Genomic DNA, 26,151 nt, shown 5'->3' on the forward strand with positions numbered 1-26,151 from the left:
GGCTAATACAATTTTTAATATGAACCAAGTCCAAAAAAAGAAAACGTTTTCACTATTAGTGCACACTGCCACAGTTTTATCTCAAAAAGGCTGAGTTCACACTTCATTATTAGTACACCATATTGCAAAGATAAGGCCCACCTTTATGCAATTGATAAGAATTTATTACCTGCTTTTCCGCAAAATGGTACTGGCAGAGTTTTTTCCACAACTGTCTGTCTTCACTGAGCATGTACAAAGTTGGGGTCACTTGACCCAGAGTAATAATGTCCCAGCCATCAGAGAATCTGTACAAGATGTTATTCAGCATATGCAGAGGGAGATCACTAAGCGTAAGACCATTGTTGACTTGCTGGAAATAAGAATTGAAGACTTTTAACTACAAAAACTTGATATTATAAGGTACAAATAAGATTCTTACTTTAGAGGTATCTCAGGTCTTAGTTTAGTTTGTACAAAACCATTGAGTAATATCTATGGTTAATTCTGTGATACTCTGATTACTTGGCTACCATTATTCTCTAACTGCTGTTGTTGAAAACTGAAGTGACTACAGGTACAAAAGGAGCTACAGAACGTAGCTTTATAATTGATAGCTTTCCTATTGTTAAAATAAGTGTACTCTTCACTGGGTAAAAAAACTGGCTGGATGGCTTTACCCAGAGAGTTGTAATTAATGGGGTGAAATCCAGTTGGTGGCCGGTCACAAGTGCTGTCCCTCAGGGCTCAGTTTTAGGGCCAGTCTTGTTTAATATCTTTATCAATGATCTAGAGAAGGGGATTGACTGCACCCTCAGTAAGTTCACAGATGACACCAAACTAGGTGAGAGTGTTGATCTGCTTGAGGGTCAGCAGGCTCTACAGAGGGACCTGGACAGGTTGGATCGATGGGCCAAGGCCAATGGGATGAGGTTCAATAAGTGCCGGGTCCTGCATTTTGGTCACAATAACCCCAGGCAACGCTACAGGCTTGGGGAAGAGTGGCTGGAAAGCTGCCCAGCAGAAAAGGACCTGGGGGTGTTGGTGGACAGCCAGCTGAACATGAGCCAGCAGTGTGCCCAGGTGGCCAAGAAAGCCAATGGCATCCTGGCCTGTATCAGGAATAGCGTGGCCAGCAGGACTAGGGAAGTGATCATCCCCCTGTGCTCAGCCCTGGTGAGGCCTCACCTCGAGTGCTGTGTTCAGTTCTGGGCCACTCACTACAAGAGGGACATTGAGGTACTGGAGCATGTCCAGAGGAGAGCCACCAAGCTGGTGAGGGGTCTAGAGAAAAAGTCATACAAGGAGAGGCTGAGGGAACTGGGCATGTTTAGTTTGGAGAAGAGGAGGCTGAGGGGAGACCTCATTGCCCTCTACAACTACCTGAAAGGAGGTTGTAGAGAGGTGGGTGTTGGCCTCTTCTCCCAAGGAAATAATGACAGGACCAGAGGAAATGGTCTGAAGTTGCAGCAGGGGAGGTTTAGATTAGATATTAGGAAGAATTACTTTACTGAGAGAGTGGTCAGGCACTGGAACAGCCTGCCCAGGGAGGTGGTGGAGCCACCATCCCTGGAGGTATTTAAGAAACATGTAGACATGGCACTTCAGGGCATGCTCTAGTGGCCGAGATTGTTGGGTTGTGTCTGTTTGTGGGTGGGTGTGGTTTGTGTGGGTTTTTTTTGTGGTTGGACTTGATCTCAGAGGTCCTTTCCAACCATGAAGATTCTGTGATTCTGTATCTTAAACTATTTAACTTTCAAGTAATTTTAAAACACTTCTGTTCTCAGAAAACAATTCAAGAGTCCACCGTCTTGAAAACTACATGTTCAGTTCCACCTTTGAGAGAAGTGTGCTAAAACCCTAACTATAATAAAGATATGAAAATTATTTATAATTTGTAGTATAACTACAGTTTCTCAATTTTTATTAAGAAACAGAGCACATGTCAATTTATCTTAAGAAAACTAGAGTACAGAATATAGTACAGAGTATAGGACCGAAGAGCAGAAATGCAGAATTAAAGCATTATGAAAGTCAGAGGCAGAAGAGAGTAGGTTTTTTCCTTAAGCCTGGAGATAGTTCCCCTGATGTGCAAATAAGGAACTCTGCAGGGGGTGATGCATCACAGCACCGAGGAAGTTTTCATTAAGAGTCTCCACCTCTGCTGAACTTTCTCTTCAACAGGGTAACCCACAGCACAGCTCATGCATGACTGAATCTGGAGCCCATGCTGCCAAAGTGGCACAAAGCCTGACACAGCTGGAGATGGTGGCCCAGCTGGCAAGGGAGGGCCTCACACCTAGCAGAGCTGCCCAGTCGCAAGGCAGACATACTGTAGCAGGCTCTCACTTGCATCAGTTTATTTCACAACCATCCATCTCACTTACAGACTAGACTTTCCATAGTGTCATCTGTTATAAACATCCCTGGGACTATCGTTCTGTTTAGGAATATGTGAGCATTACAGATGCAAGATTTCTCATCGGTTATTTCAACCAATGTAAACCAGCTCAGATGGCAGTGGCACGCTGGAAAGAAACACAGCAACTGCAGTGTCTCAAAACCGTCTATGCTGCAGTTGCTGGGCATATGAAAACTGCTGAGGTTGGGTTTCCCCATTTCTCCTTTCTATTCCCAAATTAGCTGGTTTATTCAGATACCCAGAACACACAGCAAGGACAACTTCAAAATTTCATAGCTGAAAGCAAACAGATTAAAAAGTTGTATGACTTTACTGTGAGCAATATCTTGCTGCATTTCTTTCTCCTCGAGTAACCCAGACAGATTAAAAAAAAATTGCCTGCTTATCATCAGAAGTTTCCGCTATAAAAACCAGAAGCACTGTTCAAAGCATGTGGTATGCAAAGTCGCATGATCAGAATCTAGATGCTGAAGTCTTGCTTTTTATAAGAAAAAACAAAAAAACTTTGCTAAAGAATAAAGCTGTAAAATTGCTACTTGAATATTTTATTTTGGTTTTCCTAATCCACCTCTAAAATTCTTTTTAGATTTATTTCTTCAGTAGTAGAACATTTACTTTGAAAAAAATACCAATTTTTAATTCCATGTCTATCTGACAACCTAGAGAAACATTTTGAAATTTATTTGGATGAGAAAAGCGATTACATCTATCTATACACCTCTACCACAAACCAGCTGTACAGGCACTGTAGCAGCCCTCATTAGGAAACAGCTATTAAAACATTAGAAATTTAAGCTGATTCCATTTCATTAATTTCATATTACTTCTCTAAAAACAAAGCCAACAAGTAAAACTGTTTAAGATATACTTGAAATTTTGTTCACTTACAAATCATAAACCCATATTCAATATAATTCCCTCCCGCAATTATTTTTTAGCATGATTTAATAATATACCTTGTTCATCTGAAGGTTTTTTAGTTGTTGTTGCCACAGAAGGATAGTTTCTAATCGGCAAATCCAAATATTGATGTTGCCTACCAGCACAGATTTTCCCACTCCCCTAATCAGTATACAGAGAGTGGAACTCAGATCCTGTAGAAGATCTTTGATTAATCGTGGATTATATTGGTCTTCCATGACTGGAAAACAAAACAAAGAAAATACAATTTTGGTTAACTGAGTTAACCAAGTTAATACAGTTAGCTCAAGCTAATCAACACTTTTTTTTTTTTCAATGAACTAATTACAAGTCAACTGTTTGTGTACAAATAGCTGCCCTGATTCCCACCATGACATTCATTAATCCTGTTTCATAAGTGCACGATCAATAATTGACAATTTCACAGGCACATTTGATGTAACATTTCATGTTATGCATTTAATAAACGTAATGCTGAACAACTAGTTATAAAATAGATTTTTTCTATTCAAAGTAGATCATATTACATCTCCATTTAGTGTGGTTACCAGAAAAAAAAAATTCAATATTATGTAATAGCTTTTTTTTTAAAAAAAAACAATAAAGAAAAGCTGTTCTGTACTTTAAATCTCAGTACATCATGCAAACTGAAAACCAAACATGTTACTAATCTAAAAGCTTTCACATTTCATAAAGACTATAACTTAATAGTAACCAATAGTTTCTGCATAAAACCTAATTGTCATTTAACTTCAATCTTTTTCAACAGATAATTCCATAATCAAGAGAAAACAACTTATTGCAACTGTGGGATGGGGAGTATGAAACCTTTCACTAATTAAATGCGCTATTGCTTTGTCTTACAACATAAAAGCATTAATAAAGCTAACAAAAAAAAATTGATAGCTTAGTCACAGTGATTAGATTTGAACAAGCAGATTACAAAACCTTAGGTCTTACCTTTCCGTACAATTTTGTCCAAGATGTTAAAGTAGTTCTTCTGTGCTGCACCACTCAGTGAAGTTAACTGGGATTTTGCAATTAACTGCAAAAGCTAGGACAAAGAATTAAAACTCGTAAGACTGACAGAAATAAAGGATGGTTTCAAATACACACTTTCAGTACACACATTCACCTACAACAGCCTAGAGCACTGCAACCTTATTTTGTGAAAACATAACTACAGAGTTCAGAAAACAAAGCAAGACAAAAGCAGAAAGCTTTAGGCATTCCCACTGGCATCCCATTAACAACTCACGAAGAGATGTACATTTTCAAAATACTACACAAATACTAGAGTTTATCTCTGTGACAAAGCCAATGACACATGGTCTTTATAAGCTGTAATGAAACAACAGAGGGAGCCTGTTTTGGAGGCTCACAAATGGAAATGTGGTCTTTGATGTGTGGGTCTTGAACACCGTGACAGATTTGGTGGCCAGGAACATGACTGTGAACTGGTATCAACTACTAGATTTCCAGTTTGAGTGAAAGTATCATAGTGGTCAAATTGAGGTGTGATGGGCTTAGTGCTTCCTGCTCATGGAGAGGAAATGCCATATTTTACCTGGACTCGAAGAAAAAAAAAAACCAAACTGTTTTATTCCCAAATTTAGGTCCCTGGTAGAAGAAACCAGAGTAAGCTAATAATGAGCAGTATACATGTATACATACTGTATTAGTAACTTTCCCTTAACTATACAGTAAGGATCTCCTAGCTGTCCACACATTTCTCTCTGGAACCACTGTGAACAGAAGAGCAGCAGAAACAGTGGGAATGGTCTAGGGGGAAGTAACCAGAACAGCCTAAGTTCTCGCTGCACACAAATGCCAAACTTCAGCTACTAGAGGCAGCCCTTGCTCCATTCTGACACCTTTGCTTTTACATTTTACATTCAGTTTTGCAGCTGACAAGGATTGTTGCCTCTTCAACAAAAAGTGGCCTCATCATATGAAATATAAGAGAGACTTTAATGTGATAACAGTATTGTAATGTTTAGAAGCGTGGCACTGAGCTTCACAATTACGATTGACAATGCTGAGTTCAGAACAAGCCTTCTGTTCCCATCAGAAAGGGAAAGCAGGGAGCAGAAACCAGCATCCCCTACAGAGTGCTGGAAACACCGACCTGCAGAGCCATGCTTTGTAGGACAGCATCGGCTATTGGCACACAGGGTGGACAAAGACTAAGGCTGCCAAAAATTATTTTGTATCTTCATTTCTAAAACACTGATTTGACACTACACTCAACATTCATTTTCCCTTGGAGGAAGAGAGAATACACCTGTTCTCTCCCTGATTTAATAATGTTCCTTCTGGCTTCTCTGCGTGATCCCTGACAAAACATTATGTGCAATGAAAGGAGGAAATAATTCTCCTGATGAATTTAACTACAAGGAATCTATTTATACAGTTTTTGAGACTAGCTATCAAACCTCTTTCTTGGCGTTTTCAAAGCCTTTTAGTTTCATTAATAATTTAGAGCACACCTAGAGGTAGTTTGCCAATTTTACAATTTTGCCAAGGTTGCCAATTGGCAGTTTGCCAGTTCAAGCAATTATGTACATTTTTCTTGATTAATTTAAAAAAAATCAGTTATGTCACTCAGACGAAAGATCAAATCAAAGAAACAAATTCCACCTGGCTGATTTTAATGAAGATTCCAATTCAGTGAAGGTTAATATGCAAGGATTAAGAAAATTTTAGCAAGTGCACAACTGCAAGGATCTGACACGAGTTCAGTCTTACTGATTCGTGCAATGCCATGGCTTATTGTTGTCTACTAGAGATTATAACTTTGAATGGATCAACTGTTTATTCAAACAGGAACATTCTGAAAAAAAGACCATCCATATCAAACTCAGCGTATCAGACATTGAACAGCTAAGAAATGTTCATTATACTACAGCACAAATAAGTGCAGGAAAACAGCTGATCCTACCCTCCTCCTCCCACTGCCCACCCTAAAAGGGCCCTGGGCAGACATCTATATTCACTTTTAATAATGATTGGGAAGTTTTTAGTTAGTTGGAGAATCAAAACGGATCATCTTGGTGGTCTGGGATCAAAGAAGAGCTATCCAATGGGGCTTGGAATTTAAAAATCATCTTCTTGATTTATATCTTGCTATCTTAAATGCAAGAAGCAGAACAACACACATAAGAGTAATCATCTCATCATATGTTGATTCATAACTAGAAATAATTCTTAGAGAAGAAATAGGAACTGCTAAAGCGCATTAAGTGAGATCTACACAAAACATCTCCACCATTAGAAAATTCAGGGAAGTCAACGAGAACTTGTATAAAGCAGATGGGTATGGGATGACCCACTTCTTACATTAGGTCTCAGTTGCAGACCTAATGGTTAAAACCTCATAGAGCAGATTAAACATCCTTTATAAAAATCTGTTGTGACTTTGCCTATTATTGACATGCACCCAGATGTTTTAATTTATTAGAAACAACACCACACATGTTTCTCAAGTCAACAAGTCCCCCAGCTACAGAATAAGCACCAGCTGTGATTCATATTGATCATGTTTATTAGCAGCTCAGTAACTTTTAAGGTCTTAGACGTATGGTTTCTATACTTGTTGGTAAGAGTCAGTTTGCCTCTATCACCTCAAAGGAACAGAGGCAAAGATATAATTAATTTTTTGTAATTGTAGAACAATTCTAAAATTTAAAAAATTTTAAATAAATTCTAAAATGCTAAAACGATTTTGGAAGTCTGACTACTATTCTAAATCCACTCTAATTTCTCAGGGTCTACCATTACTCCAGTAATGGTTTGGATCACAGAGCCAAGCTTCTGAATTTTAAAGTATTGCTTCTTTCTCAACAACCTTAAGCCTGCATAACTAAACCAGCCATTTATGTTTTTCGGCAAACAGAAGGGAAACTGGTCAATGTGCTTATGTTAGACTTTGCACTTTCTTCCAATCAACTGTTTTGAGCAACCCAGCTCAGGCACTGCAGCATCTAAAAAACATGTAACATTCTAGTTCTAGATTCATTCTACCTGTTTGCCATTCAACTGAGGTGCTCAAGGCTGACCCCATTTATAATATGATTGATCTTTTTTAGGTGCTTTTTTTCCCCCCCCTACTGTTTGAGGCTGAAAGGCCTTGGGAAAAATCAAGGTTCTTGTTTCTGCTCCCAAAACAGCATTAAAAAGCAGTGTTCTAAACCACAATGCATACATATATCAAAAAATCTGCAAGGTGAATAAAACAGACAAGTACCGCAACCACTAGCCTGGAAGCAAATCCTTTTTGCTTTGTTTCCTTTGGTCCCACAGCTCTTGTTTTTCTGGAAGTATAATACACTGTCTCAGCTTCACAAGGATGGGTAGAATGTGTTTTCTCTCCAAATACTCCACAGCCTAGTGGCAAGGGTGTTCTCCTGGTATGTTTATTTAATTTTGATTTGTGTCTTTTCAAGCTCTGGATACATTCCAACCACTACATTATTTGTGAACAGCCTCATCACTGAGCTGAACTCTATTCCTGATATGTCTCACATTTTGAGCTTCTCTAGGAGTTGGGACAAGTACTTTACTATCTCAAGTTAGATGACAAAAAAAACTTGGGGCTAGGGAAAGATCAGTATCTCCCAGAACAGGTATTTCCATATAGGCAGCTGGTTAGGCATGGAGGAAATTGAGGCATGACATTATGTGGCTCCCTAAAGTACAAGGTACATAGCTTCAGAAAACAGGCAGAGAACAATGTTGTCCAGAACTTACACATTCCATGCACATTCCACACACTTATTCTCAACTTAAGTCTAGACTGACCCAGAGACACTAACATAGCGAGAAAGGGACTTTCCAAGGAATCATGAGTTTACTACACCAAAAATGTTTCTACAAACTTCACATCACTACATTATTTGTAAAAGACAGCTTGCAATAAAACTAATTTCTGGAAGACAAAAAGAAAGGAAGACTGAAAAAGCTGCAGTCTTGAGTTTTAAGGGATGTTAAGAAAGGTAAATGCATATATATCTTGTCCTAGACTTTTAAAAAAAGTGCAATGAATCACAGGACTATTAAGAAGATGCAGAAGAAACAAACCGCAGAATATTTACACATTGAATATTCTTCTGGAAATTGCTATTTTAAGCACATTTAAGACATAACAAATGATATTTAAGATGTAGTACATTTTGCTAGTTTTTGTTGTATAGGAATTATTTTGCCTTTAAAGAGAATCCGCTACCCAGACTAATGAACAACAACCGAAATTACCTTCAGTGTTTCCCTGTAAATACACAGCCATACTGGTCATCACTATCCTCCTCAAGCTATAGCCTTTCATAGAGCAATATAATGAGTTTTCACCAAAGAAAAATTACTCTCTTTAAAGTTGCTTTGTGTGGTATAAGTTACATATGAACAGGATACTTATACAGTCACAAATCATCAGCTGTTCAGTGCCAAAATTATTTCTTTTGTACACATAAGCACATCAGCAAATGCATTTTTAAAATATGCATATAAAATAAAAGAGCTTACTTTGACCACGTAATTGAACCTTCTGATGTCCTGAATTGCACTTGAAAAGTCTAAGCGGTTAAAAGCTTCTCCCAAAGTGCAATAGCCATGTCTCTGAGAACAAGAATAAATACACTTTAAATGGAAAGAAACAAAGATAACATTGAGGAAAATATTCAGAAAAGCACTCTGCCATGCAACAGATCCTTATGCACACGCTCCCTGGAAATACACTGTATCCGGACTGAAGATTCATTTTATTTCTTGTAGAACAAATGAAACCAGATATGATATTTGGAATTAACAGGTATATAGGCAATATTACCTGACAGAAAGACCTTTAAATTCATCATAATTGTGCAATCTGTGAGTGTCCTGGGAATCTAACTCCACTATTGCATGGCCACAGCGCTGGCACACTCCCCATTTGCCTCAGCACAAGGTAGAGCTTGTTTGTACAGAGGTCTGAGCTTACAACCATAAGCATTAACTGACTGAGTTTATGCTCACATTTGCGAACACGAACACAGATACTTGCTCCTGCGATTGGAAGGACAAATGGTCTCAGTATCTAGAATTTATTTTCTGGGTGCTAGAAGTTTAGGCACAATTCTTCCTAGGTACCGAGAGCAAGAGAAGTTGTATTTGCTTTTAGTGCTTCTGCACAGGTCTCTTAAGCTGAAAAGAGGAAGTTTCAGAGGCTGTTGTGGAACTACTTAAGATGGGAGGGGCAGCCTGCAATGACATGGGATCACATCAACTGAGTAAATTGAGAGCCACAAAGCCACACAGGAGCCTTGGAGCAAATATAATGAGGCTAGAAAAACCCTACAAGTGGTGAAAGAGATACCTGCAGAGGGTAGTGTGCTAGTATGGTTTATCAGCCCAGGGAAGGAGGGGGATAAATAATTATCTGAAGTTCATTCCTAGACAGACTTCCTTGGTGAATTATGCAATAGTGAAAAGATGGCAGTACAACTTAACATTCTTTTTTGCAACCCAAAGAAAGCTTACCCTGGACATACCACAGAAGACAGTTAACTATGCTCTGCAGAGTTATGGCAATTACTGCCTATTGGTTAATGACTAAGTTAAGGATCATACTGCTTGCCCACCCAGTTAATATACCCAAGATCCAAGCGCTGCATACTTCACAGTATGCACAGCTTGGTTGGCTAATAGCAGTGACTTAACACTTGCAGACAACAAAACTTTTGTTGAAATTTAAATAACTGTTTAGCCAGAGGACAGCCACAAATATCGAAAGGCCATGCTTAAAACACATTAACATGAGAACTCTTGAACAGCTGGAAGCACGTTGCTAAGAAGCTTCAGCTCTACCTTTCCCAACGTATCACCATGACAAAATCACTCAAAGACCATCTCCCACTTCATTCCAGCTACATCCCTGCACTTGTTTTGGTTTTTTATATTTTCAGTGCTCTCCCACAGCACATTTCATATATTTCTTATCAAGACCTTCCTATTTTTGTCATTTTGCCCTAAAATTCAGTATCCAGTTTGGAAAATAAGTTTCCTAGTTACAAGACAGCCATTTCAAAATCAGATAAGTTTACAGCCTGTAAGGAAAACTTGAGCCTCTCTAAGTTATGTTTTAGATGAGCTTAAATTGTCACACTGACTTTTTGGGTCAAGCATGCTTTTTCCTTGCTACTTTTTCATTCTGCTATTTAACTTTTAACTCTAAACTTTTGAATTTATACACAGAATTACTTGAAAAAGACTAGTGATTAATTCTAACCATCCTTGTTTTGTTGTGTTTGGTTTTTTTTTCTTTTTTTTTTTTAAACACAACAGGAAAAGCAAATGGTCAATTATTAGAAGACAACAGCAGTGACAAGAGTAAGTGAATCTGCACATGAAAATATTTTGTCCACTCTCTGAATAGACAAGAAATCTAAGCAAATACTCACACACCATTAGCACACCAACTTCTGCACAAGTAGCGGGGTGGGGAAATAATCCCAAAATACAGGTTATGAAGGACAGCAATGAATGATATTTTATGCAATTTGTGTTTTGGCCTAAATGTAGTTTGAAAACTCAGCTTAACAACCTTATCAGTCAAAGCACTGTAATGACTGGTGACAGTCCATCACATCCCCTTCCTTCTTACCCTAAATTTGAGATGGAGAAAGAGCATGCTTGAGACTTTTGCAGACCAATGTAAATAATTACATCTATCGCAGATGAAGATAAAACTGGGAAAGAGGGCTATGAATCTGGTGAAAGGCTTTGTAATACCCTTCAGATGTAGAAGGGCAGCCTCCAGGTCACTGGCCTTCAAGGTGAAGTCTTCTAGTGCCTCCTCTGTATAAGCTCTCTCCACAACACTATGCTCTTCCTAAGTACAGAGCTCTTTATAGTCTCTCTCAACTCTAAAATGCAAAGCCAACTTTTGTCTGCATGGGTATGGGTCATCGCACTCACCTCCTTCCCTCTCTCCTTGCTGGAATTGCTGCAGGTGAGTCCAAGTTTCCAAGTTCTACCCATTCCAGATAACCATGGGAATCAACACAGGAATGAAACTCAAACTTCAAGACAGTTTATCTCTACATACAATGGATGTATTTTAACTCCTGGCTTCCCAAGAGGTCATTCCAAGATCTTTCATGTTCCTTTTATAGTTGCATGATACAGTTTGTATCTGAAACTGAAAGCATCTGGACTTTTTGGAATACAAAGGTCCTCTTTGTAGAGTTTGAAACTGAAATTTTACTTACTTATATTCAAATTCACACCAAGATTCCAAAGTATCAGGTAGCTGCCTGCAGACACCTTCTTCAGAGACATTACTCTGGCAGTACTTTCAATTTTATTTCAATGACACACAATACAGAGAAGAGACAGATGGGCTTGGGGAAGTAGTGGAGAACTATTATGTCCATCCTTGCAAGTTCCCACATCTCTGCCAATGACCCACATAAAAGTCTTTGCTAACTGCCTGTGCCTCACCAGGCGCAGGGGTACTATGTTGCCAATGAAGAGAGCACTGAATATATCCCTTAAAACACTGCACAAATGCCTTTTTTTTTTTAATATACTATTTGTCAATTATGCAGCACAAAGATCATAGGAATTGGCCCACAGCATGCAGAACTTACTTCCTTGGTGCTTTCTTTATGGACATAAATCCACTTTTCACGATAAAAACCTAAAATAAAGATCAAAATACAAGCATTTTTAGGCTTCCACTTTAAGTAATACCTACCAGAAAGAAATTGAACAAAACAGACCATGCTCAACAATATACTTCTTAAGATAGGAGAGATGGTGAACAGTTCTAATGAAGGAAGTTTATGAAGGCTGAAAAGGATGACTACAGGTTTTCAGAAGTTGTGCACTCCAAAAAACAAAGGAAAAGTTAAATAATTTCATAAATCACATGCAAGAGTTGTCACACAATTGGCAGATGTAGCACAACTTTTATGAAGTTGTCCATTTCTCCTGCAAAATCCCTGATATTTTTTCATCCAACAGGCTACTCAGCATTTAACACAGGAAAATACAGAAGTGAGCACGTAGAACCTTTTTGTTCTGAACATTCCACCCCTCTAATCTATTTTCTTCTGTAAAGGTGCTTGCTCTCCATCTACTTGGTTCAACTCTTTGCAGAACGTTCCAGGGAATCAACAATACAAGACTAACGAAAGCAAATAGGCACATTTTCAGCTTTCAGAAGTCTGGTATGTCATCAAATGCAGGCACGCTCTTACATTCAGCCCCTTGAATCTTTTGAAATACTTCAAATCCAGACAAGCCTGAGGAAGCTCACAGCTTTCTGCAAGACCACCTCTGTTACAATTTTTAGAGTACCCAAACAATGGAGATCATGTCAAGATCAGAGTATTAGAAATGCCAAAAAGTCGCTTACTGACTGAACTTTTTTTATCTACTCTACCAAGTTCTCTACATCGGTAAGTTTACTTGCTGTCATACACATATTTGCAGTTTAAAGTACAGGTGATCTTCTAGAAGTGAGAACTGACAATAATGACTTTGATGTTTTAGGGGTGTTTTTTTTTTAAAAAAAAGAACTGTTTTCAAGAAATTCAGTACTGATAAAGTCTTTACCAAGAGCTACAGGTATTTTAACATATTTATTTACGAACTGATTCTAGAGCTTTAACACTAATCAGAATTGGAATTAAGCAAAAATAAAACAGCTGCTTTGGTAAGCAGAAGCTTCCATAAGCATCCAGTAGAAATTAATATAAAACTAGTCGACAAAACAAAGCAGTGGTTAGTATCAGAAAGCATTTATTATTCAGGAATTACTATTCCTAAATTAATTACCTTTGGATCTCTGGAAAAAAAAAATAATCACAACACAGATGATCAGTGCCACAGTTCAATTACGATGTATCACTTCTGACACCAGAATTTGTTGCCGATAAAAAAGTAAACCTAACTCAGGAGGGTACTCCACAGCTGAGTATAAGGGAATGGCTATTATAAAATTTTGCTGAACTTACAAGAGTCTTCTAAACTAAGTGAAAAAAAAACAACTCAGCCTTACATTGTGAATCTGTGTTATTCCTAAAATGATCTTTTTTCCTTTTCTTGGCTGCAAACTCACAATCTTCAGTATTGTATATTTCTTCATCTTCATCATCACCAGTTAAGATGCTGAAATAAACACATCTAATTAGAACAGCAGTGATTAAGTATTTAAGATGCATACATCTTCTAATTCTCTGCATTAAAGTCTGCCAGCTGGAAAAAAATAATCATGTTTTTAAGGATGTTCCTCTACCTGAAGGTCTACAACACCACATATTTTAATAGAGAAGCTTTCTTGCTCTTTTCTTTCCAGTGGGGTTGAATTTTTTTCTATTTAGAAAGTTTTTCTTTTAATAAATGCCTGAATCACAACACTGTACATAATTCAGGGGTCACATAATGCTTTACCAATGATTTGTACGGCATCAAGAAGCACATGGTCTACCCTCCTCTCTCCCAGAGAGGATCAGCTATACCTACATCACTTCTGACATTTAACTAGGTAACCTAACACTGAGGACTATACTGAATAGTTACATACAGTGTATAGATGGATAGTGCAAGTATATATGTGAAAATATATATAAAGAAACTATTAAAAAGTTTTGTTGGATAAACTAACCTTTCTAAAATTCACATACATTTAAAAACTGCCTGTGCTACATAAAGTCTACACAGTTTCATTAAGTTCTGCTTTCCATTTTTACTGATTATTATGAGGAACAGCAATATAGACTGGAATGGGTGTTCATTTTTCCACCAGAGAAGGAAGATAACACCAGGGGAGGTTCAGATTGGATATTAGGAAAAATTTTTACAACACTGAAAGGGTTATTAAGCATTGGAATGGGCTGCCCAGGGAAGCGGTTGAGGTATCATCCCTAGAGGTATTTAAAAGACTGGTTGACATAGTGCTTAGTGACATGGTTTAATGATGGGCTTTATCAGAGTTCGGTTGATGGTTGGACTCTATGATCTTAAAGGTCCCTTCCAAGCTAGACAATTCTATGATTCTTCATATGAAGGTCACAGTCTTACACAGTTAAGCAGAATAACTAAGCATACATGGTAATAAAGCCTAACTGTAGGACTATTTTATTTTCCCATTATTATTCTTTGACAAGAAAGTTGTATACAAAGTCCTTCCCATTTTTTACTATTTTTTAATCCAAAATTGCCAGATTAGTCTATCAATGTCAGTTTGAACTTCAAATTGCACCAGCAACAGCTGATCATTATAAAACTGAAGGACAACAGTTTATTCAAAACTAACCTGCACTTGGGCATTAAGTTGCAAAAATAAAATTTTATTAGTTTATTGCTACCAGTTTATACAGTTAATATTTTCAGGCTTGAACCATCTGTTAAGGAGGATGACTAAGCAACACCATAGAAAATCTTTGGGTTTTTAATAGCTCTGATCAGTAAATGGTAGTTCAGCTTAAAGACACACAAGTTGAGAAGACTCAGAAATAGGAAGTTGTTTTCATCCTAGGTTTAAATCCTGAAAAAAAGCTAACATACCTCTGCATTCACATGGAGCTCTATCAAAGGAGAGGGCCTTAGTTCATATTTAACCATTTTTAAAGCAGAGGATAAAGAGTCAACAGCTTGAATATTCTATGCAACATTGCCAGATATGATACCTGGTCAAACAGCAAAAAGTTTAGAGAAAGGGAACTGACAAAAGCAGAACATGAACCCCAGGAAGTTACTTTGATTACTTAACATTCCAATCCATCAGGTTTTTTTCCAAAGCAAAATCCAAGAAATCTGTTTTTAAGCTCACTAAAATCTAATTATGGCTTAGCATATTGATTGCATTGCCACAACACATGAGAAGTTATTGCAGAATCAGAAAAGTTGCTGCAGAATCAGAAATAGAGCCCAAAGGCCCAGACCTGACTTTATCATCCTAACAACAGAGACAAGACTAGAGAGATATGGCCTGACACTCTGCAATATAAAATTCAGGCAGAACAGAAATACTCCCATTCCCATTGACCCAGTGCAATGGGGAGAGGAGGGGAGGCAGCATTCCCGAAGGCCAGCTTTAGAACAGGAAGGTTGATCTGGCAGGATTCCTTCTTTTGTTCCTGGAGAGGAAGCGTCCCTAGAAAGCAATTTAGGCCAGTAACGTACCTGAAGTGATTTAAAGCCCACCCCGTTCCCCAATAGAGACTTCCTCAAGCATCAGATAAACAATCAAGGCAGCTTAAGGAAGGTCAATTAAGGCAAGGAATTTTGAAGTTGAAGAGGGCTATTTCAAACACCTTTGTCTGACATTCAAATTCACCTGTGACATGCCTGGAATTCTTTATGTCATTTTAGAGAAAAGATGAATTTGACTTATCTCTGAGGATCTTCTCGTATGAGGCTTTAATTTCCCATGTTCTGTCCCTCTTCATGTGGGGAGTTTTTCCCTACTTATCTGTGACCATCACCATTCTTCTTGAGAAACTTTGTCTCTTACCGAGAATGAACAAAAGGGTCCCAGAGACATCAGAAGAACGGGACAGAAACACAGGCACTTCCCCAGCAACCGTTAGCCTTCCTTCGAGAAACCTGGAAAGCTGCTGGGTAAGTTACAAAGCTGCTCCACCATTTCCAAAAGCACCCCCTGCCCCCGCAAACACCAAGCTAAAATGCAAGAAACCAAACCAAGTGTACATGCCATATGGCGTAACAGAAGCCATATTTAATGCTTTTACCATAACACTACACATGATATTGGAGTGCACCTGCAAAGCTTTAAATACATGCATAATACTGCCAATTTACAGCTATTCTTGCTTTCTTGTCTTGATGATGCACTTAAAAAAATATTCTAGAGCTTCTAAAAGCAAAAAGTACCGTGTATCCTTAGAACTACAATACCCTACATTAAGCATGCAATAATTTCAGCTTTTTCGAAAAAGTAATTTCATAGCAGTATTTAAATAACCTCTTGGATATGACACTTAAAATGCTGGAAAACTTGACAGGTATATCTGAATGCCAACTATTCTTCCTCATCCCCTTGCTTCTTTTCTTGGGAGGAATGAATGCCCTCAAGACATGCAGTTGCCTACAGAGACAGGCTAAGCATTTTAGAAGAGACTCAAAGCCATTTACCACTTGACCATGCAAGGAAAATCCTGAGGTAAGTGCCCGCAGCAAATAACAGTACAATATATTTGTCAGATGCCAAAATGATTTAAGACTAGATTCAAATCCAAGGACTTCTATCCAGTGCAAAAACCACTTTTGTGAACACCGTGTCTAATTCTGTGAGATAAGAGACAGCGCAGACTCAAGTGACTACCCTCCCAGCCCAAGTAGTTCATATGAGCCTAACACGCACAAAAAAAGGAATATCCCCATCGTGAAAATCTTAATAGATTAGTCTGATTCTTCCTCTTACCTCAAAAGGAAAGTGTAAGACAGCTTTACTCCTGAACTGCAGGCTATTAAGGGGTACTTCCATACAATTGTGTAAGGCAGTGCTGTTCTCTCTCCCCCACCCAGCTTCAAGGACAGTATGATGGAACTGGAAATATATATATCTGTGCTAGAATTTATAGGTAGAAATTTGCAGGTAGTTGTGGCCGCGTTCAGCCCACAGAGCTCGAATGAGTGCTACCACACCCACATTTCCAGCTACTGTATACCTTGAATACAAGGCACTCTTCCCTTATATAATATTACTTATCCAAATAAGTAAGAGCTACAGAACTGAGATGGGAAAAATGAGACTCTCAGTTTCCATAAATGGAACTAATTTAAAGTGCAACTGTTGAAACATTATCCCAAATCATCTGAATTATTCCTGCACAAATTAGTTTGTTCAAGGGTGGTTATCATTAGGTCCACTATTTTTGACTAATTTATCAACTGGATTCAGCAAGGCACTGGATGACTAATTGCATAAGGTAAAAAAAGTTCTATTTTAATAAAAACATATTCTTCAATTTAGGCAAGTTATTTATACGTCTTGAAGGTTTGTTTCTGAACCTGTTTGAGAGTAGATCTTTTTAATTTCTGAAGGGAAAGTATTTGTAATTAATAGAAGACAAAGTTTGGCAAGTAACTCTATCTGTACTTTATCTCACAGAAGAGAATAGCAAAGAGTAATAATAAACAGGGTTTCAGCCAACTACGCAGCTTGAATTTATTTCTTTTTAAAGGAAAACTGCCATAACTGCTCCCTGAAAGACAATACTCAAGTATTACCTTTAGCACAGATTCCTACAGAATATTTTGCTAAAAAATATTATTTCATTTAATGAGTGAAAATAAATAAACTCCTGTTAGGACAGCCAGACTGGTATACCCCATCATCCCTATTCACAGGGCAGTTTAAAAAGAAAGAAACAAGTACTTATGTATTTGTTTACTATATGCTTCTTCCACAAGCAAGGAAGCATTTTATGAAGCCTCATCCTTACTTAGTGCCGTATCATGTTAACAGATATCCTAAGCTGAGCTGCCTAGTCAGTATATACATGTAGTTGTTTCCAAATAGCTTAAAGATTCTTTATAGTGAGGGTGGTGAGACACTGGAGCAGGTTGCCCAGAGAAGTTGCGGATGCCCCATCCCTGGAGGTGTTCAAGGCCAGGCTGGATGAGGCCTTGAGCAACCTGGTCTAGTGGGAGGTGTCCCTGCCCATGGCAGGGGGGTTGGAACTCACTGATCTTTAAGGTCCCTTCCAACCCTTCTAAGAGGGTACAGAGAACCAGCCATCAAGACACAGTATACTGCTGTACTTCAATATGAAACCCTGCACATGGGATAGAAGAACCACATGCCTAGTATATGCTGAGTACAGACTGGACAGAAGCAGTTTTGCAGAAAAGCAGATGGGGTCTTGTAGATAAGAAGCTGAACACAGGTCAGCAGTGTGCCCTTGTGTTGTAAAAAGCCAACTGCACCATGGTCTGAGGGTATCCTGCAGACCAAAATAAGTAATTATTCCCCTTTATTTGATATGAGAAACGGCAACTGGAGTTACTGGTGCTGTGACTAGTTTGGAGCTCCCCAATACAATAAAAATACTGGCATACTGTAACAAGTCCAGTGGGGTGTTACCGAGGCGATTAGGTACTGGAGCATGTGATGCATGACGGTAAGAGAACTGAGCTTGTTCTTTTAAGAGCTGGTGGTGGAGGGAAATGTGATTACTGGCAAGATCTAATACGAGGGTTTAAAGAAGACAGAGCTAGACTGTTAAGGTTAGAGGAGGTGGGTAGTAATAAGTCAAGCAGGAATGGACACTATCTGTGATAAGAGCAACTTGTATTAGATCAGGAGAGGGAGACAGACATACACACACAAAAAAAAAAAAAAAATCACAGTAAGGGTAATGGAACAGGAGCCCAGAGAAGAATCTCCATTTTTGGAAATGTACAAAGCTTAACTGGGCAAGGCCCTGTGCAATCCAGCTAGAATTGGCCCTGCTTTGAGCATGTGTTTGGACCAGATGACCCCCCAGAGGTATGTTCCACACTGAATTGTTCTATAATATTGTGCAAATAGACATTAATTACTGTTTAGCACCAAAGGTTAAGTCATAGATCCAAAGTTCAAACTGTAGTGAAATTACTCCCACGTAGTGCTGCTTTGCCAAGAAGTACCAACTTGAATTCTGTAGTTTAAGTTTGGACAATATACATTTTTAATTGAATAGACAGGAGCAGAGTTAAAAAAAAAAATAGAGCTACAGAATATGGTGTGATTTGGCTTCACCAAGTAGGAGATGTGCAAGATGAAGATGAGGAAGTGGGGAACTGCTACAGACTAGGTTGGTCCCCAAGTTTGAGATTCTAACAAAATGGCAAGTTTGCATAGGAAACCTAAATTATGAAACACCTCAAATTTAATTAAAACTTTTTCTCCCCCAAAGCATTTCATGGCCAGTCCCTTCAAATTAATGTACCTATTTTAGTCCTGAACTTTAATACTCATCTTTCCGAAAACTGTTGATTTAAATCTGTTTCTAGCAAGACAACTCCAGGAGTTCAGTACTAAGTTCTTTCAAGACTAAAGGGAGGGGGGATAAAAAAAAAAAATCTAGCATTTTTCTTTGAAGAAGCAATAAAAATATCTTTTCTCCAGAGAGCAAGGTGAGGTAACTATAATCTCAACATATAATTGGGATCAGAAGAACAAAAGTCTTAATGATATTCACAAAAACAATGATCATTTATGTCATACTTGCCAAACAATAGTCATTAAAGCAAGCTACAAAATATAAATATTTAGGAACTGTGCAAATAGCTATCAAAATTAAATTAGACTTCCTTTCATTTGCCAACTATATTACTAAAGATATATGAAAGAGGAAAAAAAAAAAGATTTTTTTTTTCCAAAGGTATTTAAGACAACTTATATGTTGGAGGCTTACTGAACACTCTTCCAGACAAGCATAGCCTTTTGTATCCACACCGATATTATTTGGACTTCTTTTTCCACACAATCTGACCAGTGACAGATGAACACAAAAAGAAAAAAGGCATGAAGAAAACAGTAGGTCAAGATAAACTTAATAATTCTTCACTGCTTGATAACTCTCTTGAGGCTTATTTCACATATTCAGAAGACACAGGTGTATGAGCACAGCAAGTGCTAGCTTGCCAGTAAACTCCCTCTAAATCAGATCACTTACTGTATCATTTACTGGACTAAAACCAAAACACTGAATGCTCCCTTTTCTCATTATGAGCACATTATGCTGGAATTTATGACCAAGAACACTGTCCCTGAGAATTACTTCTTCCTGGAGAAAGCAAGCAGAAATTATTTGGACAAAGCTATTTATATCACACCAGTCTGTGGGCATCTGTCACAAGTATTACTTTATTTAACTTTTATCTTTCTCACTTGTTCTACAGGAGCACAATACAGTCATGTATTGTGTTAGGGAATTACCATGAAATTACCATTACTTGTGTATTTGGAGCAAAGGCATTTTATGACTGCCATAAACGGTCCTGATCCAAAACCCAACTGGCAGAACGCCTTCATTCACTTCCAGATAACATTTCAATGCACCTCTTGCACTGCAATTTATAAGCATCACCTATTTCTAAATAGTACTTAACAGGCGTTTTGTTTGTTGCTGGTTTTATTTTTTATTTTTTATTTTTAAAGACATACAACATAAGATGGCATCTGTCTGCCTAAAATAAGCAGCAGTGACAAAAAGACTGAGAGTCTCCATAGGGGTCTCCTGTCTGCCTAACTAAACAAAGCACATGGTTGCATGTGTATACTCCTACCATATGCAGATGATATCATCTACCACAAACACTTGCAGTCTGAATGGAAATTAAGTCAATCTTTGTCTTCCCACCTACTATTAACTCATGCAGAACCAATTTTTTTTTTTTTTTTTTTAAACTTACACAGCATGACTGATATCATTCAGCTGATTATTCCCATCCTCAAGTGCAGGACTGAAGGGTTCACATCGCTTCCATCCATCTTCTGTTTTAACCCATCTCCATCCAGGGGACCTCCAGTCTTGGCCCAGAAACGGCATGGTTTCTCTATAAGCAGCAAGAAGACAGTTTGTATTATTTAATTATTAAGAAAAGTTGCAAATCTTCTTGTCACTATTTCAGTTTTCTCTTTAACCTTAAAAATACCCAAATGATTCCCTTGAGAAAAGAAAGTTCTCTGTAGAGCATCCTCTTAAAACACAGATTCAGTGGGTTTTTAAAGTACATTTGATTCAGTAACCTCACTTGTCTTTCAGCATTTATTAAATCAAGGTAGGTTTCTTATTTCTTTAGAGAGCAAGGAAAAGAATCATGGTCATCCAGGAAAGGGATGATACCAAAAGGAGCAAAATTGTATCCTCTGTAGTCTGCTCTGCTACAATCAAACAGATTACTGATTTAGAGACCTGACTAATAAATGGTTGTTAAAGAGTTTGACAGGCCACAAAATCAATATTGCTCCTTTTATTTTTCCTAAGGCTTATACATACTGAGTTTGTGCTACACTGTATAGTGAAGTTTCAGTAAAAGAATTTTCATTTTCCCAAATATTGTTTCAGTTGTTACCTCCCACGGTAAGCTAGTAGCTGGATACCAGGACAAATGGAGACTGCAACATGAAGTCAATTGTGAAACATCTCCTGAAATTGCTACAAACAGTTGCAAGTCATCACAGGTATGTCATTCAAACAGCGTTCCGCTACTCTTCTTCAAAAAGGAGATTCACTTCTGACACATTACGTAAGAACTTGAACAAAACAGTTTCCTACACTTTGAAGATCCTGACCTTGCTAGCTTTTGCCCTCTTCTTCCCATTCATCATGCGTACATGTTGCTCCCTATTTTAACTAGGGATTTCACACGCAAGCTATACAGGGAAAATAGCATTATGGCATTTGAAACATATGCTAATACATAACACTAACAGCATTTTTCCTGACAAGTATGCATTTTCTAATATTTTCTCAACTTGGAAAAAAAAATATTAGGCCACAAGTCAAACATCACTATGAATTTATTTATCCATTTGCACTCTGGACCAGTATCTGCCCAATTTATTAGTTAGAATAGGAGAAGTCACAGACACATAAAAAAACTGAAGAAATATGAGTGAGCCAGTTTTGTCTTTTTTTAATTAAAAAAACCACATACCACACAAAGTGTATTGTCTAGCCTCAGCATCAACTAAAGTCCCCTTCTTACTCATAACTCAACCTTCCTCTGTATTCCAAAATTTACCACATCCTTTCCTCCAGCCACCACAAACTCTTTTCATGCCTATCTGCTTTCCCAATCTTTTTACTGCTTCCTAGGAGTAATACAAACCATAGCATACTTTTTGTTCCCCCCAAGTTGTTTAGAACTCCTCTCATTTTGGCTGAAATTAAGGCCTTTTGGCTTTATGATACAACTGTTTAAATAGTTGGTGCTCATGAGTGCATTTCAGAATACATTAGGTTAAAGTATTTTTACTCCTGCCAAGATCAGCAGAATTTACCTGAAAAGTTGTTAAATCACTGAAAGAGACTCAGAAAACAGCATACAGTAAGTCAAAAACATCATCTTAGACAAACATAAAACAAAAGTTTTTGAACCATGTCTACAGATAAAGAGCTCCCAATCAGCAGCTCTGATATAAAAATAAAACACTGTTGTAGGTGCATGTCATTACTCAAAAATTAAAATCCAGAGAGAATTCAGAACCACAGAGATCACCATAGGCTGAATGAGATAACTTGAAAAAAAGATTTCAAATACTTCAAGAACACTTACATTGATAAAGAATTGTTGGGAAAAGGAAGTGAAAATACTGAGATCACACACTTGCAGCAAGGCAGGAACATGTATTGTTAGAAGTTAACAGGATAAGTTAAAAAAAGAGGATAAATAAATGAAAAACTTCCCGAAAACAATACAAGAAAACATGGGAGGGTTTTGTTGAAGTGGATGGAAGCAGCTGAAGTCCAAGGCTAATCATAATTTACAGAATAGGATGCTTAGTGTGCTTTATAAATTCTTAAACATTGGGAAAAAAACCCCTGTGGCTTCAAGGTATCAGGCCACCCTCCTGAGGAGCTGCACTGGTGCTTAAAATGACATGCTTCAATAGTTACATACTCCAAACCAGACTACTTTGCAGATCTCTACAACCTGAGAGGTGAAGGTCTTTCCTTGCGAGGCTTCAACACAGAATAAATTTTCTGTCACCCTTCCTCAAAAAAATTACATTAAGTGTTTTCAAAATAACAGTGGTATCAGGAAGTGCACACGCACACACACCCCCCCAAAGACTACTGATGCCTACTCCAGAAACCTTGGAAAACCACGCTTAAGACAAAAAGCTCAGAGACATGAATCGTTTCTGTACAAGTATGATATATTCCGCACATTATCTTTCTAAGAGAAAAAATAAAAAGCTATTAGAAAAATCAGATTACTTTAACTTCTTTAAAATTACTTAAACATTTGTGGAAGATACAAGAAGTCAGTAATTCTGTGAGGCTGGTACATGTTGGCCTAATTTTTTTTTTTTCCAAAGAAACAGATATTCTTAGTCTAAGACATAATTTCACTATTGCACCAGCTAAGAGTGCATCCACCAGGAGTAATTCCACAAAACTATCTGTACTCATGCTCAAAAGTTGTAGCTCATGGAGTCAGAAACGTAAAAGTATTCTTTTTAGTAACAGCACATATGCAACTAGAAAAAAAAAATAATCCCATTCCTGTAAATAATCTCAATTCCTGTAGGACTCAAGTGTAGATTTGATTGTTGTTCAGAAGTGAGTGACCAAATTTTAATAAGCTGCAGTGTATCATAAACATCTCTCCTATGCACCTCTTTCATATGAGAAGTGGTCATCGAGTATGACTGACTGCCTGGACAGGTAAGAAAATTCATGCTTTTGCTCTGCCTCCACTCGGACTTTGCTTCCCAGCACAGCATTGCACTAAAGCATCCTGTGGCTTCCAGACCAGAACTCGCTTCCAGGAATTCCAGCATACTCTATGTAGTATACCTTCAGTTATAATAAGCAGCTGTTTACTTGTTAGAAGTACAGCAAAAGATGAACTCTCTAGACTTGGATTTTGGGGAAAATGCAGTGGGACAGGGTTCTTTAAAGCAGAGAAGGACTGGGAAAGGAATGTGGTCATTAGCTAACAACAAGTATTTAAGACAAGACATCAAGCACATTTAACTTTTTCCTAAAAAATTATTAAGAACAAGAGTTCTTCACATCATACACCTCTTCTGCAGGATAGGGGGGAAAAAACGACTAAGGAAATAATAACCACCAGAAAGAAGCACAAGAGGGCTGTGTACTCTGGCTTAGTATAGCTTGAGATGACAGTAACTGCTCCAGCCATCCTTGCACTTGTAAGGGAGTTCTACTTTCCATGAGATAGATAACTCACCACATGAGCAAAAACCACTGCAAAACCATTCAGAATTGCAGCGAGTCATCCTATTACTCTGCCACTCTACTAAAGATGTCTTCTGTATATATAGTTATATACTAAAGAACACATCATTATGACCCTAACCATTCTTGTTATTCAGCAGCAAGACTGTTGCCAACACAATGGGAACAGGCAAGGTTCTCCTATTTCCTAACAATCCAACAGCACACCCATCCCTTCCTGTAGCAGACTACCAAAATCTCTTCAGCAGCTCAACTTTCAATAGACACTGCTACTTTACACTCTCACTGCTGGCAGATGACTTCTGGATTACCTTCTTCTAGGAAGCTAGCCCAGTCAACCTCCGTGACTAAGAGGTCAGAGTCTGCTTACAGACTTCATGCAGTCCCATGCTTTTTCATATCAAATGACTGCCTCAAATCAAGTCTCAAACTTCTGCAAGACCATAATTCACCAACTCCTCAGCTTTTCCCTTGTCCACCCCTATCCTGAATGTTATTTCCCCATACAACAATTTTGGTGCATCCAGGCCATGCAGTTCTCAGCTCCCAACAGGCATAAATTCTCCTCCTCCAGCTGAACTGCTTACCCTAGGCTTCTTCCCTCCAGCCTGCTGTCATCCCAGCCCTTGCTTATCACAATTCTCCCATCCCCATGCAGCCTATTGATATCCCAACACCATACTCCTCCAAGCAAGCTCCAGACACCTCTCCCCAAGCCCCATCCATACCACCCCTCATTCCTAGCTCCAGACCCATCTGCCCATCCCCACCCCAACACCTTATCCCAAGCTACTCCAGCTCCACACGCCCCTAAGACAGCTCCTAACCCCTCAAACCATGCCTGCCCGTTCTCTCCACACTCGGCCCCCAACACCCGGGCCCACAGGCCTCACATGCACAGTCCCAACACCCCTCCCCGACTCATTTGTGCACCCGGCCCCTCATCGGCCTCCCCCCACCTCACAGCCCAGGGTTCCCCCCGCCTCCCCACCTCACAGCCCGAGGTTCCGCCCCCCTTCACCGCCCGTCCCCCCATCTCCTCACAATCCGGGGTCGTCCCCCTCACCTCCCGGTAGCACCGCTCCCCGCAGCGAGCGACCAGCCAGCCCGGCAGCCCCCGGCGCGCTCGGCCCGGGCCGCGGGGCTATTGGCGGAAGTAACACGGGTCTGCAGCTCTCCACGCCCCCCCGCCCCGCTGATTGGCCGCCGCCCTTGTTGCTACCCGGCGACGCCCTTCTCTATTGGCGGAAAGGGGACGGTGGCGTCAGCGGCAGGGGCGGGCCCGGGGGGTCACGTGAGGGGGGAGCGAGGCGCACGTGTCAATGTTTTGGTCGGCGGGGGGCGGGGAGTGCGGCGGGAGCGGGGCTGAGGGGCGGCCGGCGGCGGGGCGGTGAGGCGGCCACGTCCCTGCCTGCTGCCGGGCGCTGACAGGATTTTCTTAACGTAAGGGCAGAAATCCGTGTGCAGCGTGTCAGGTGTAGTCGTGTGCCGGCCAGGGAGTGTTTTAGCCACGGTAGGGCCCTCAGGGAAGAGCAGTTCGTGCTGCCCGCCTGTCCTTCAGTGCTTCAACCCGTTGACTGGTTTCAGCTGGGTTCCAGGCAGAAATGGCTATCTTGGGGATAATCAGGTTCCCATGGGTTGTATGAAAACAGGTGGCTGGAGGAAGACACCAGCACCTCTCCTATGAGGACAGGTTGAGAGAGTTGGGGTTGTTCAACCTGGAGGAGAGGAGACTCAGGCGAGACCTTATTGAGGCCTTTCAGTACCTAAAGGGGGCCTACAGGAAAGATGGGGACAAGCTTTTTAGCAGGGTCTGATGTGTCAGGACAAGGGGTGATGATTTTGAACTAAAAGAGAGAAGATTCAGACTAGATAGACGGAAGAATTTTTTTGCGATGAGGG

General features: G+C 39.3%; 1 protein-coding gene across 3 annotated transcripts in view; it reads right to left on the minus strand.

The window, feature by feature from the left end:
• The window catches only part of FBXO25 (F-box protein 25), a 34,794-nt gene extending 9,380 nt beyond the window's left edge, over positions 1-25,414 (minus strand). The window contains exons 1-8 of one of the 3 annotated variants that reach the window (XM_074153193.1): positions 25,316-25,381; positions 20,729-20,872; positions 13,362-13,471; positions 11,947-11,996; positions 8,843-8,935; positions 4,283-4,376; positions 3,358-3,542; positions 170-352 (exon numbers count right to left, since the gene is read on the minus strand). In XM_074153193.1, the coding sequence (XP_074009294.1) occupies positions 170-352; positions 3,358-3,542; positions 4,283-4,376; positions 8,843-8,935; positions 11,947-11,996; positions 13,362-13,471; positions 20,729-20,865 (852 nt within the window). In that variant the 5' untranslated portion in view covers positions 20,866-20,872; positions 25,316-25,381. Of the gene's footprint in view, positions 1-169; positions 353-3,357; positions 3,543-4,282; positions 4,377-8,842; positions 8,936-11,946; positions 11,997-13,361; positions 13,472-13,830; positions 13,844-20,728; positions 20,873-25,315 lie in introns of those variants that run through there. The other 2 variants (XM_074153194.1, XM_074153195.1) reach the window with 2 other exon arrangements.
• Positions 25,415-26,151: the final 737 nt, after the last annotated feature.

This window comes from Numenius arquata, chromosome 9 (assembly GCF_964106895.1).
Source record: "Numenius arquata chromosome 9, bNumArq3.hap1.1, whole genome shotgun sequence".
Taxonomy (NCBI): Eukaryota; Metazoa; Chordata; class Aves; order Charadriiformes; family Scolopacidae; genus Numenius; species Numenius arquata.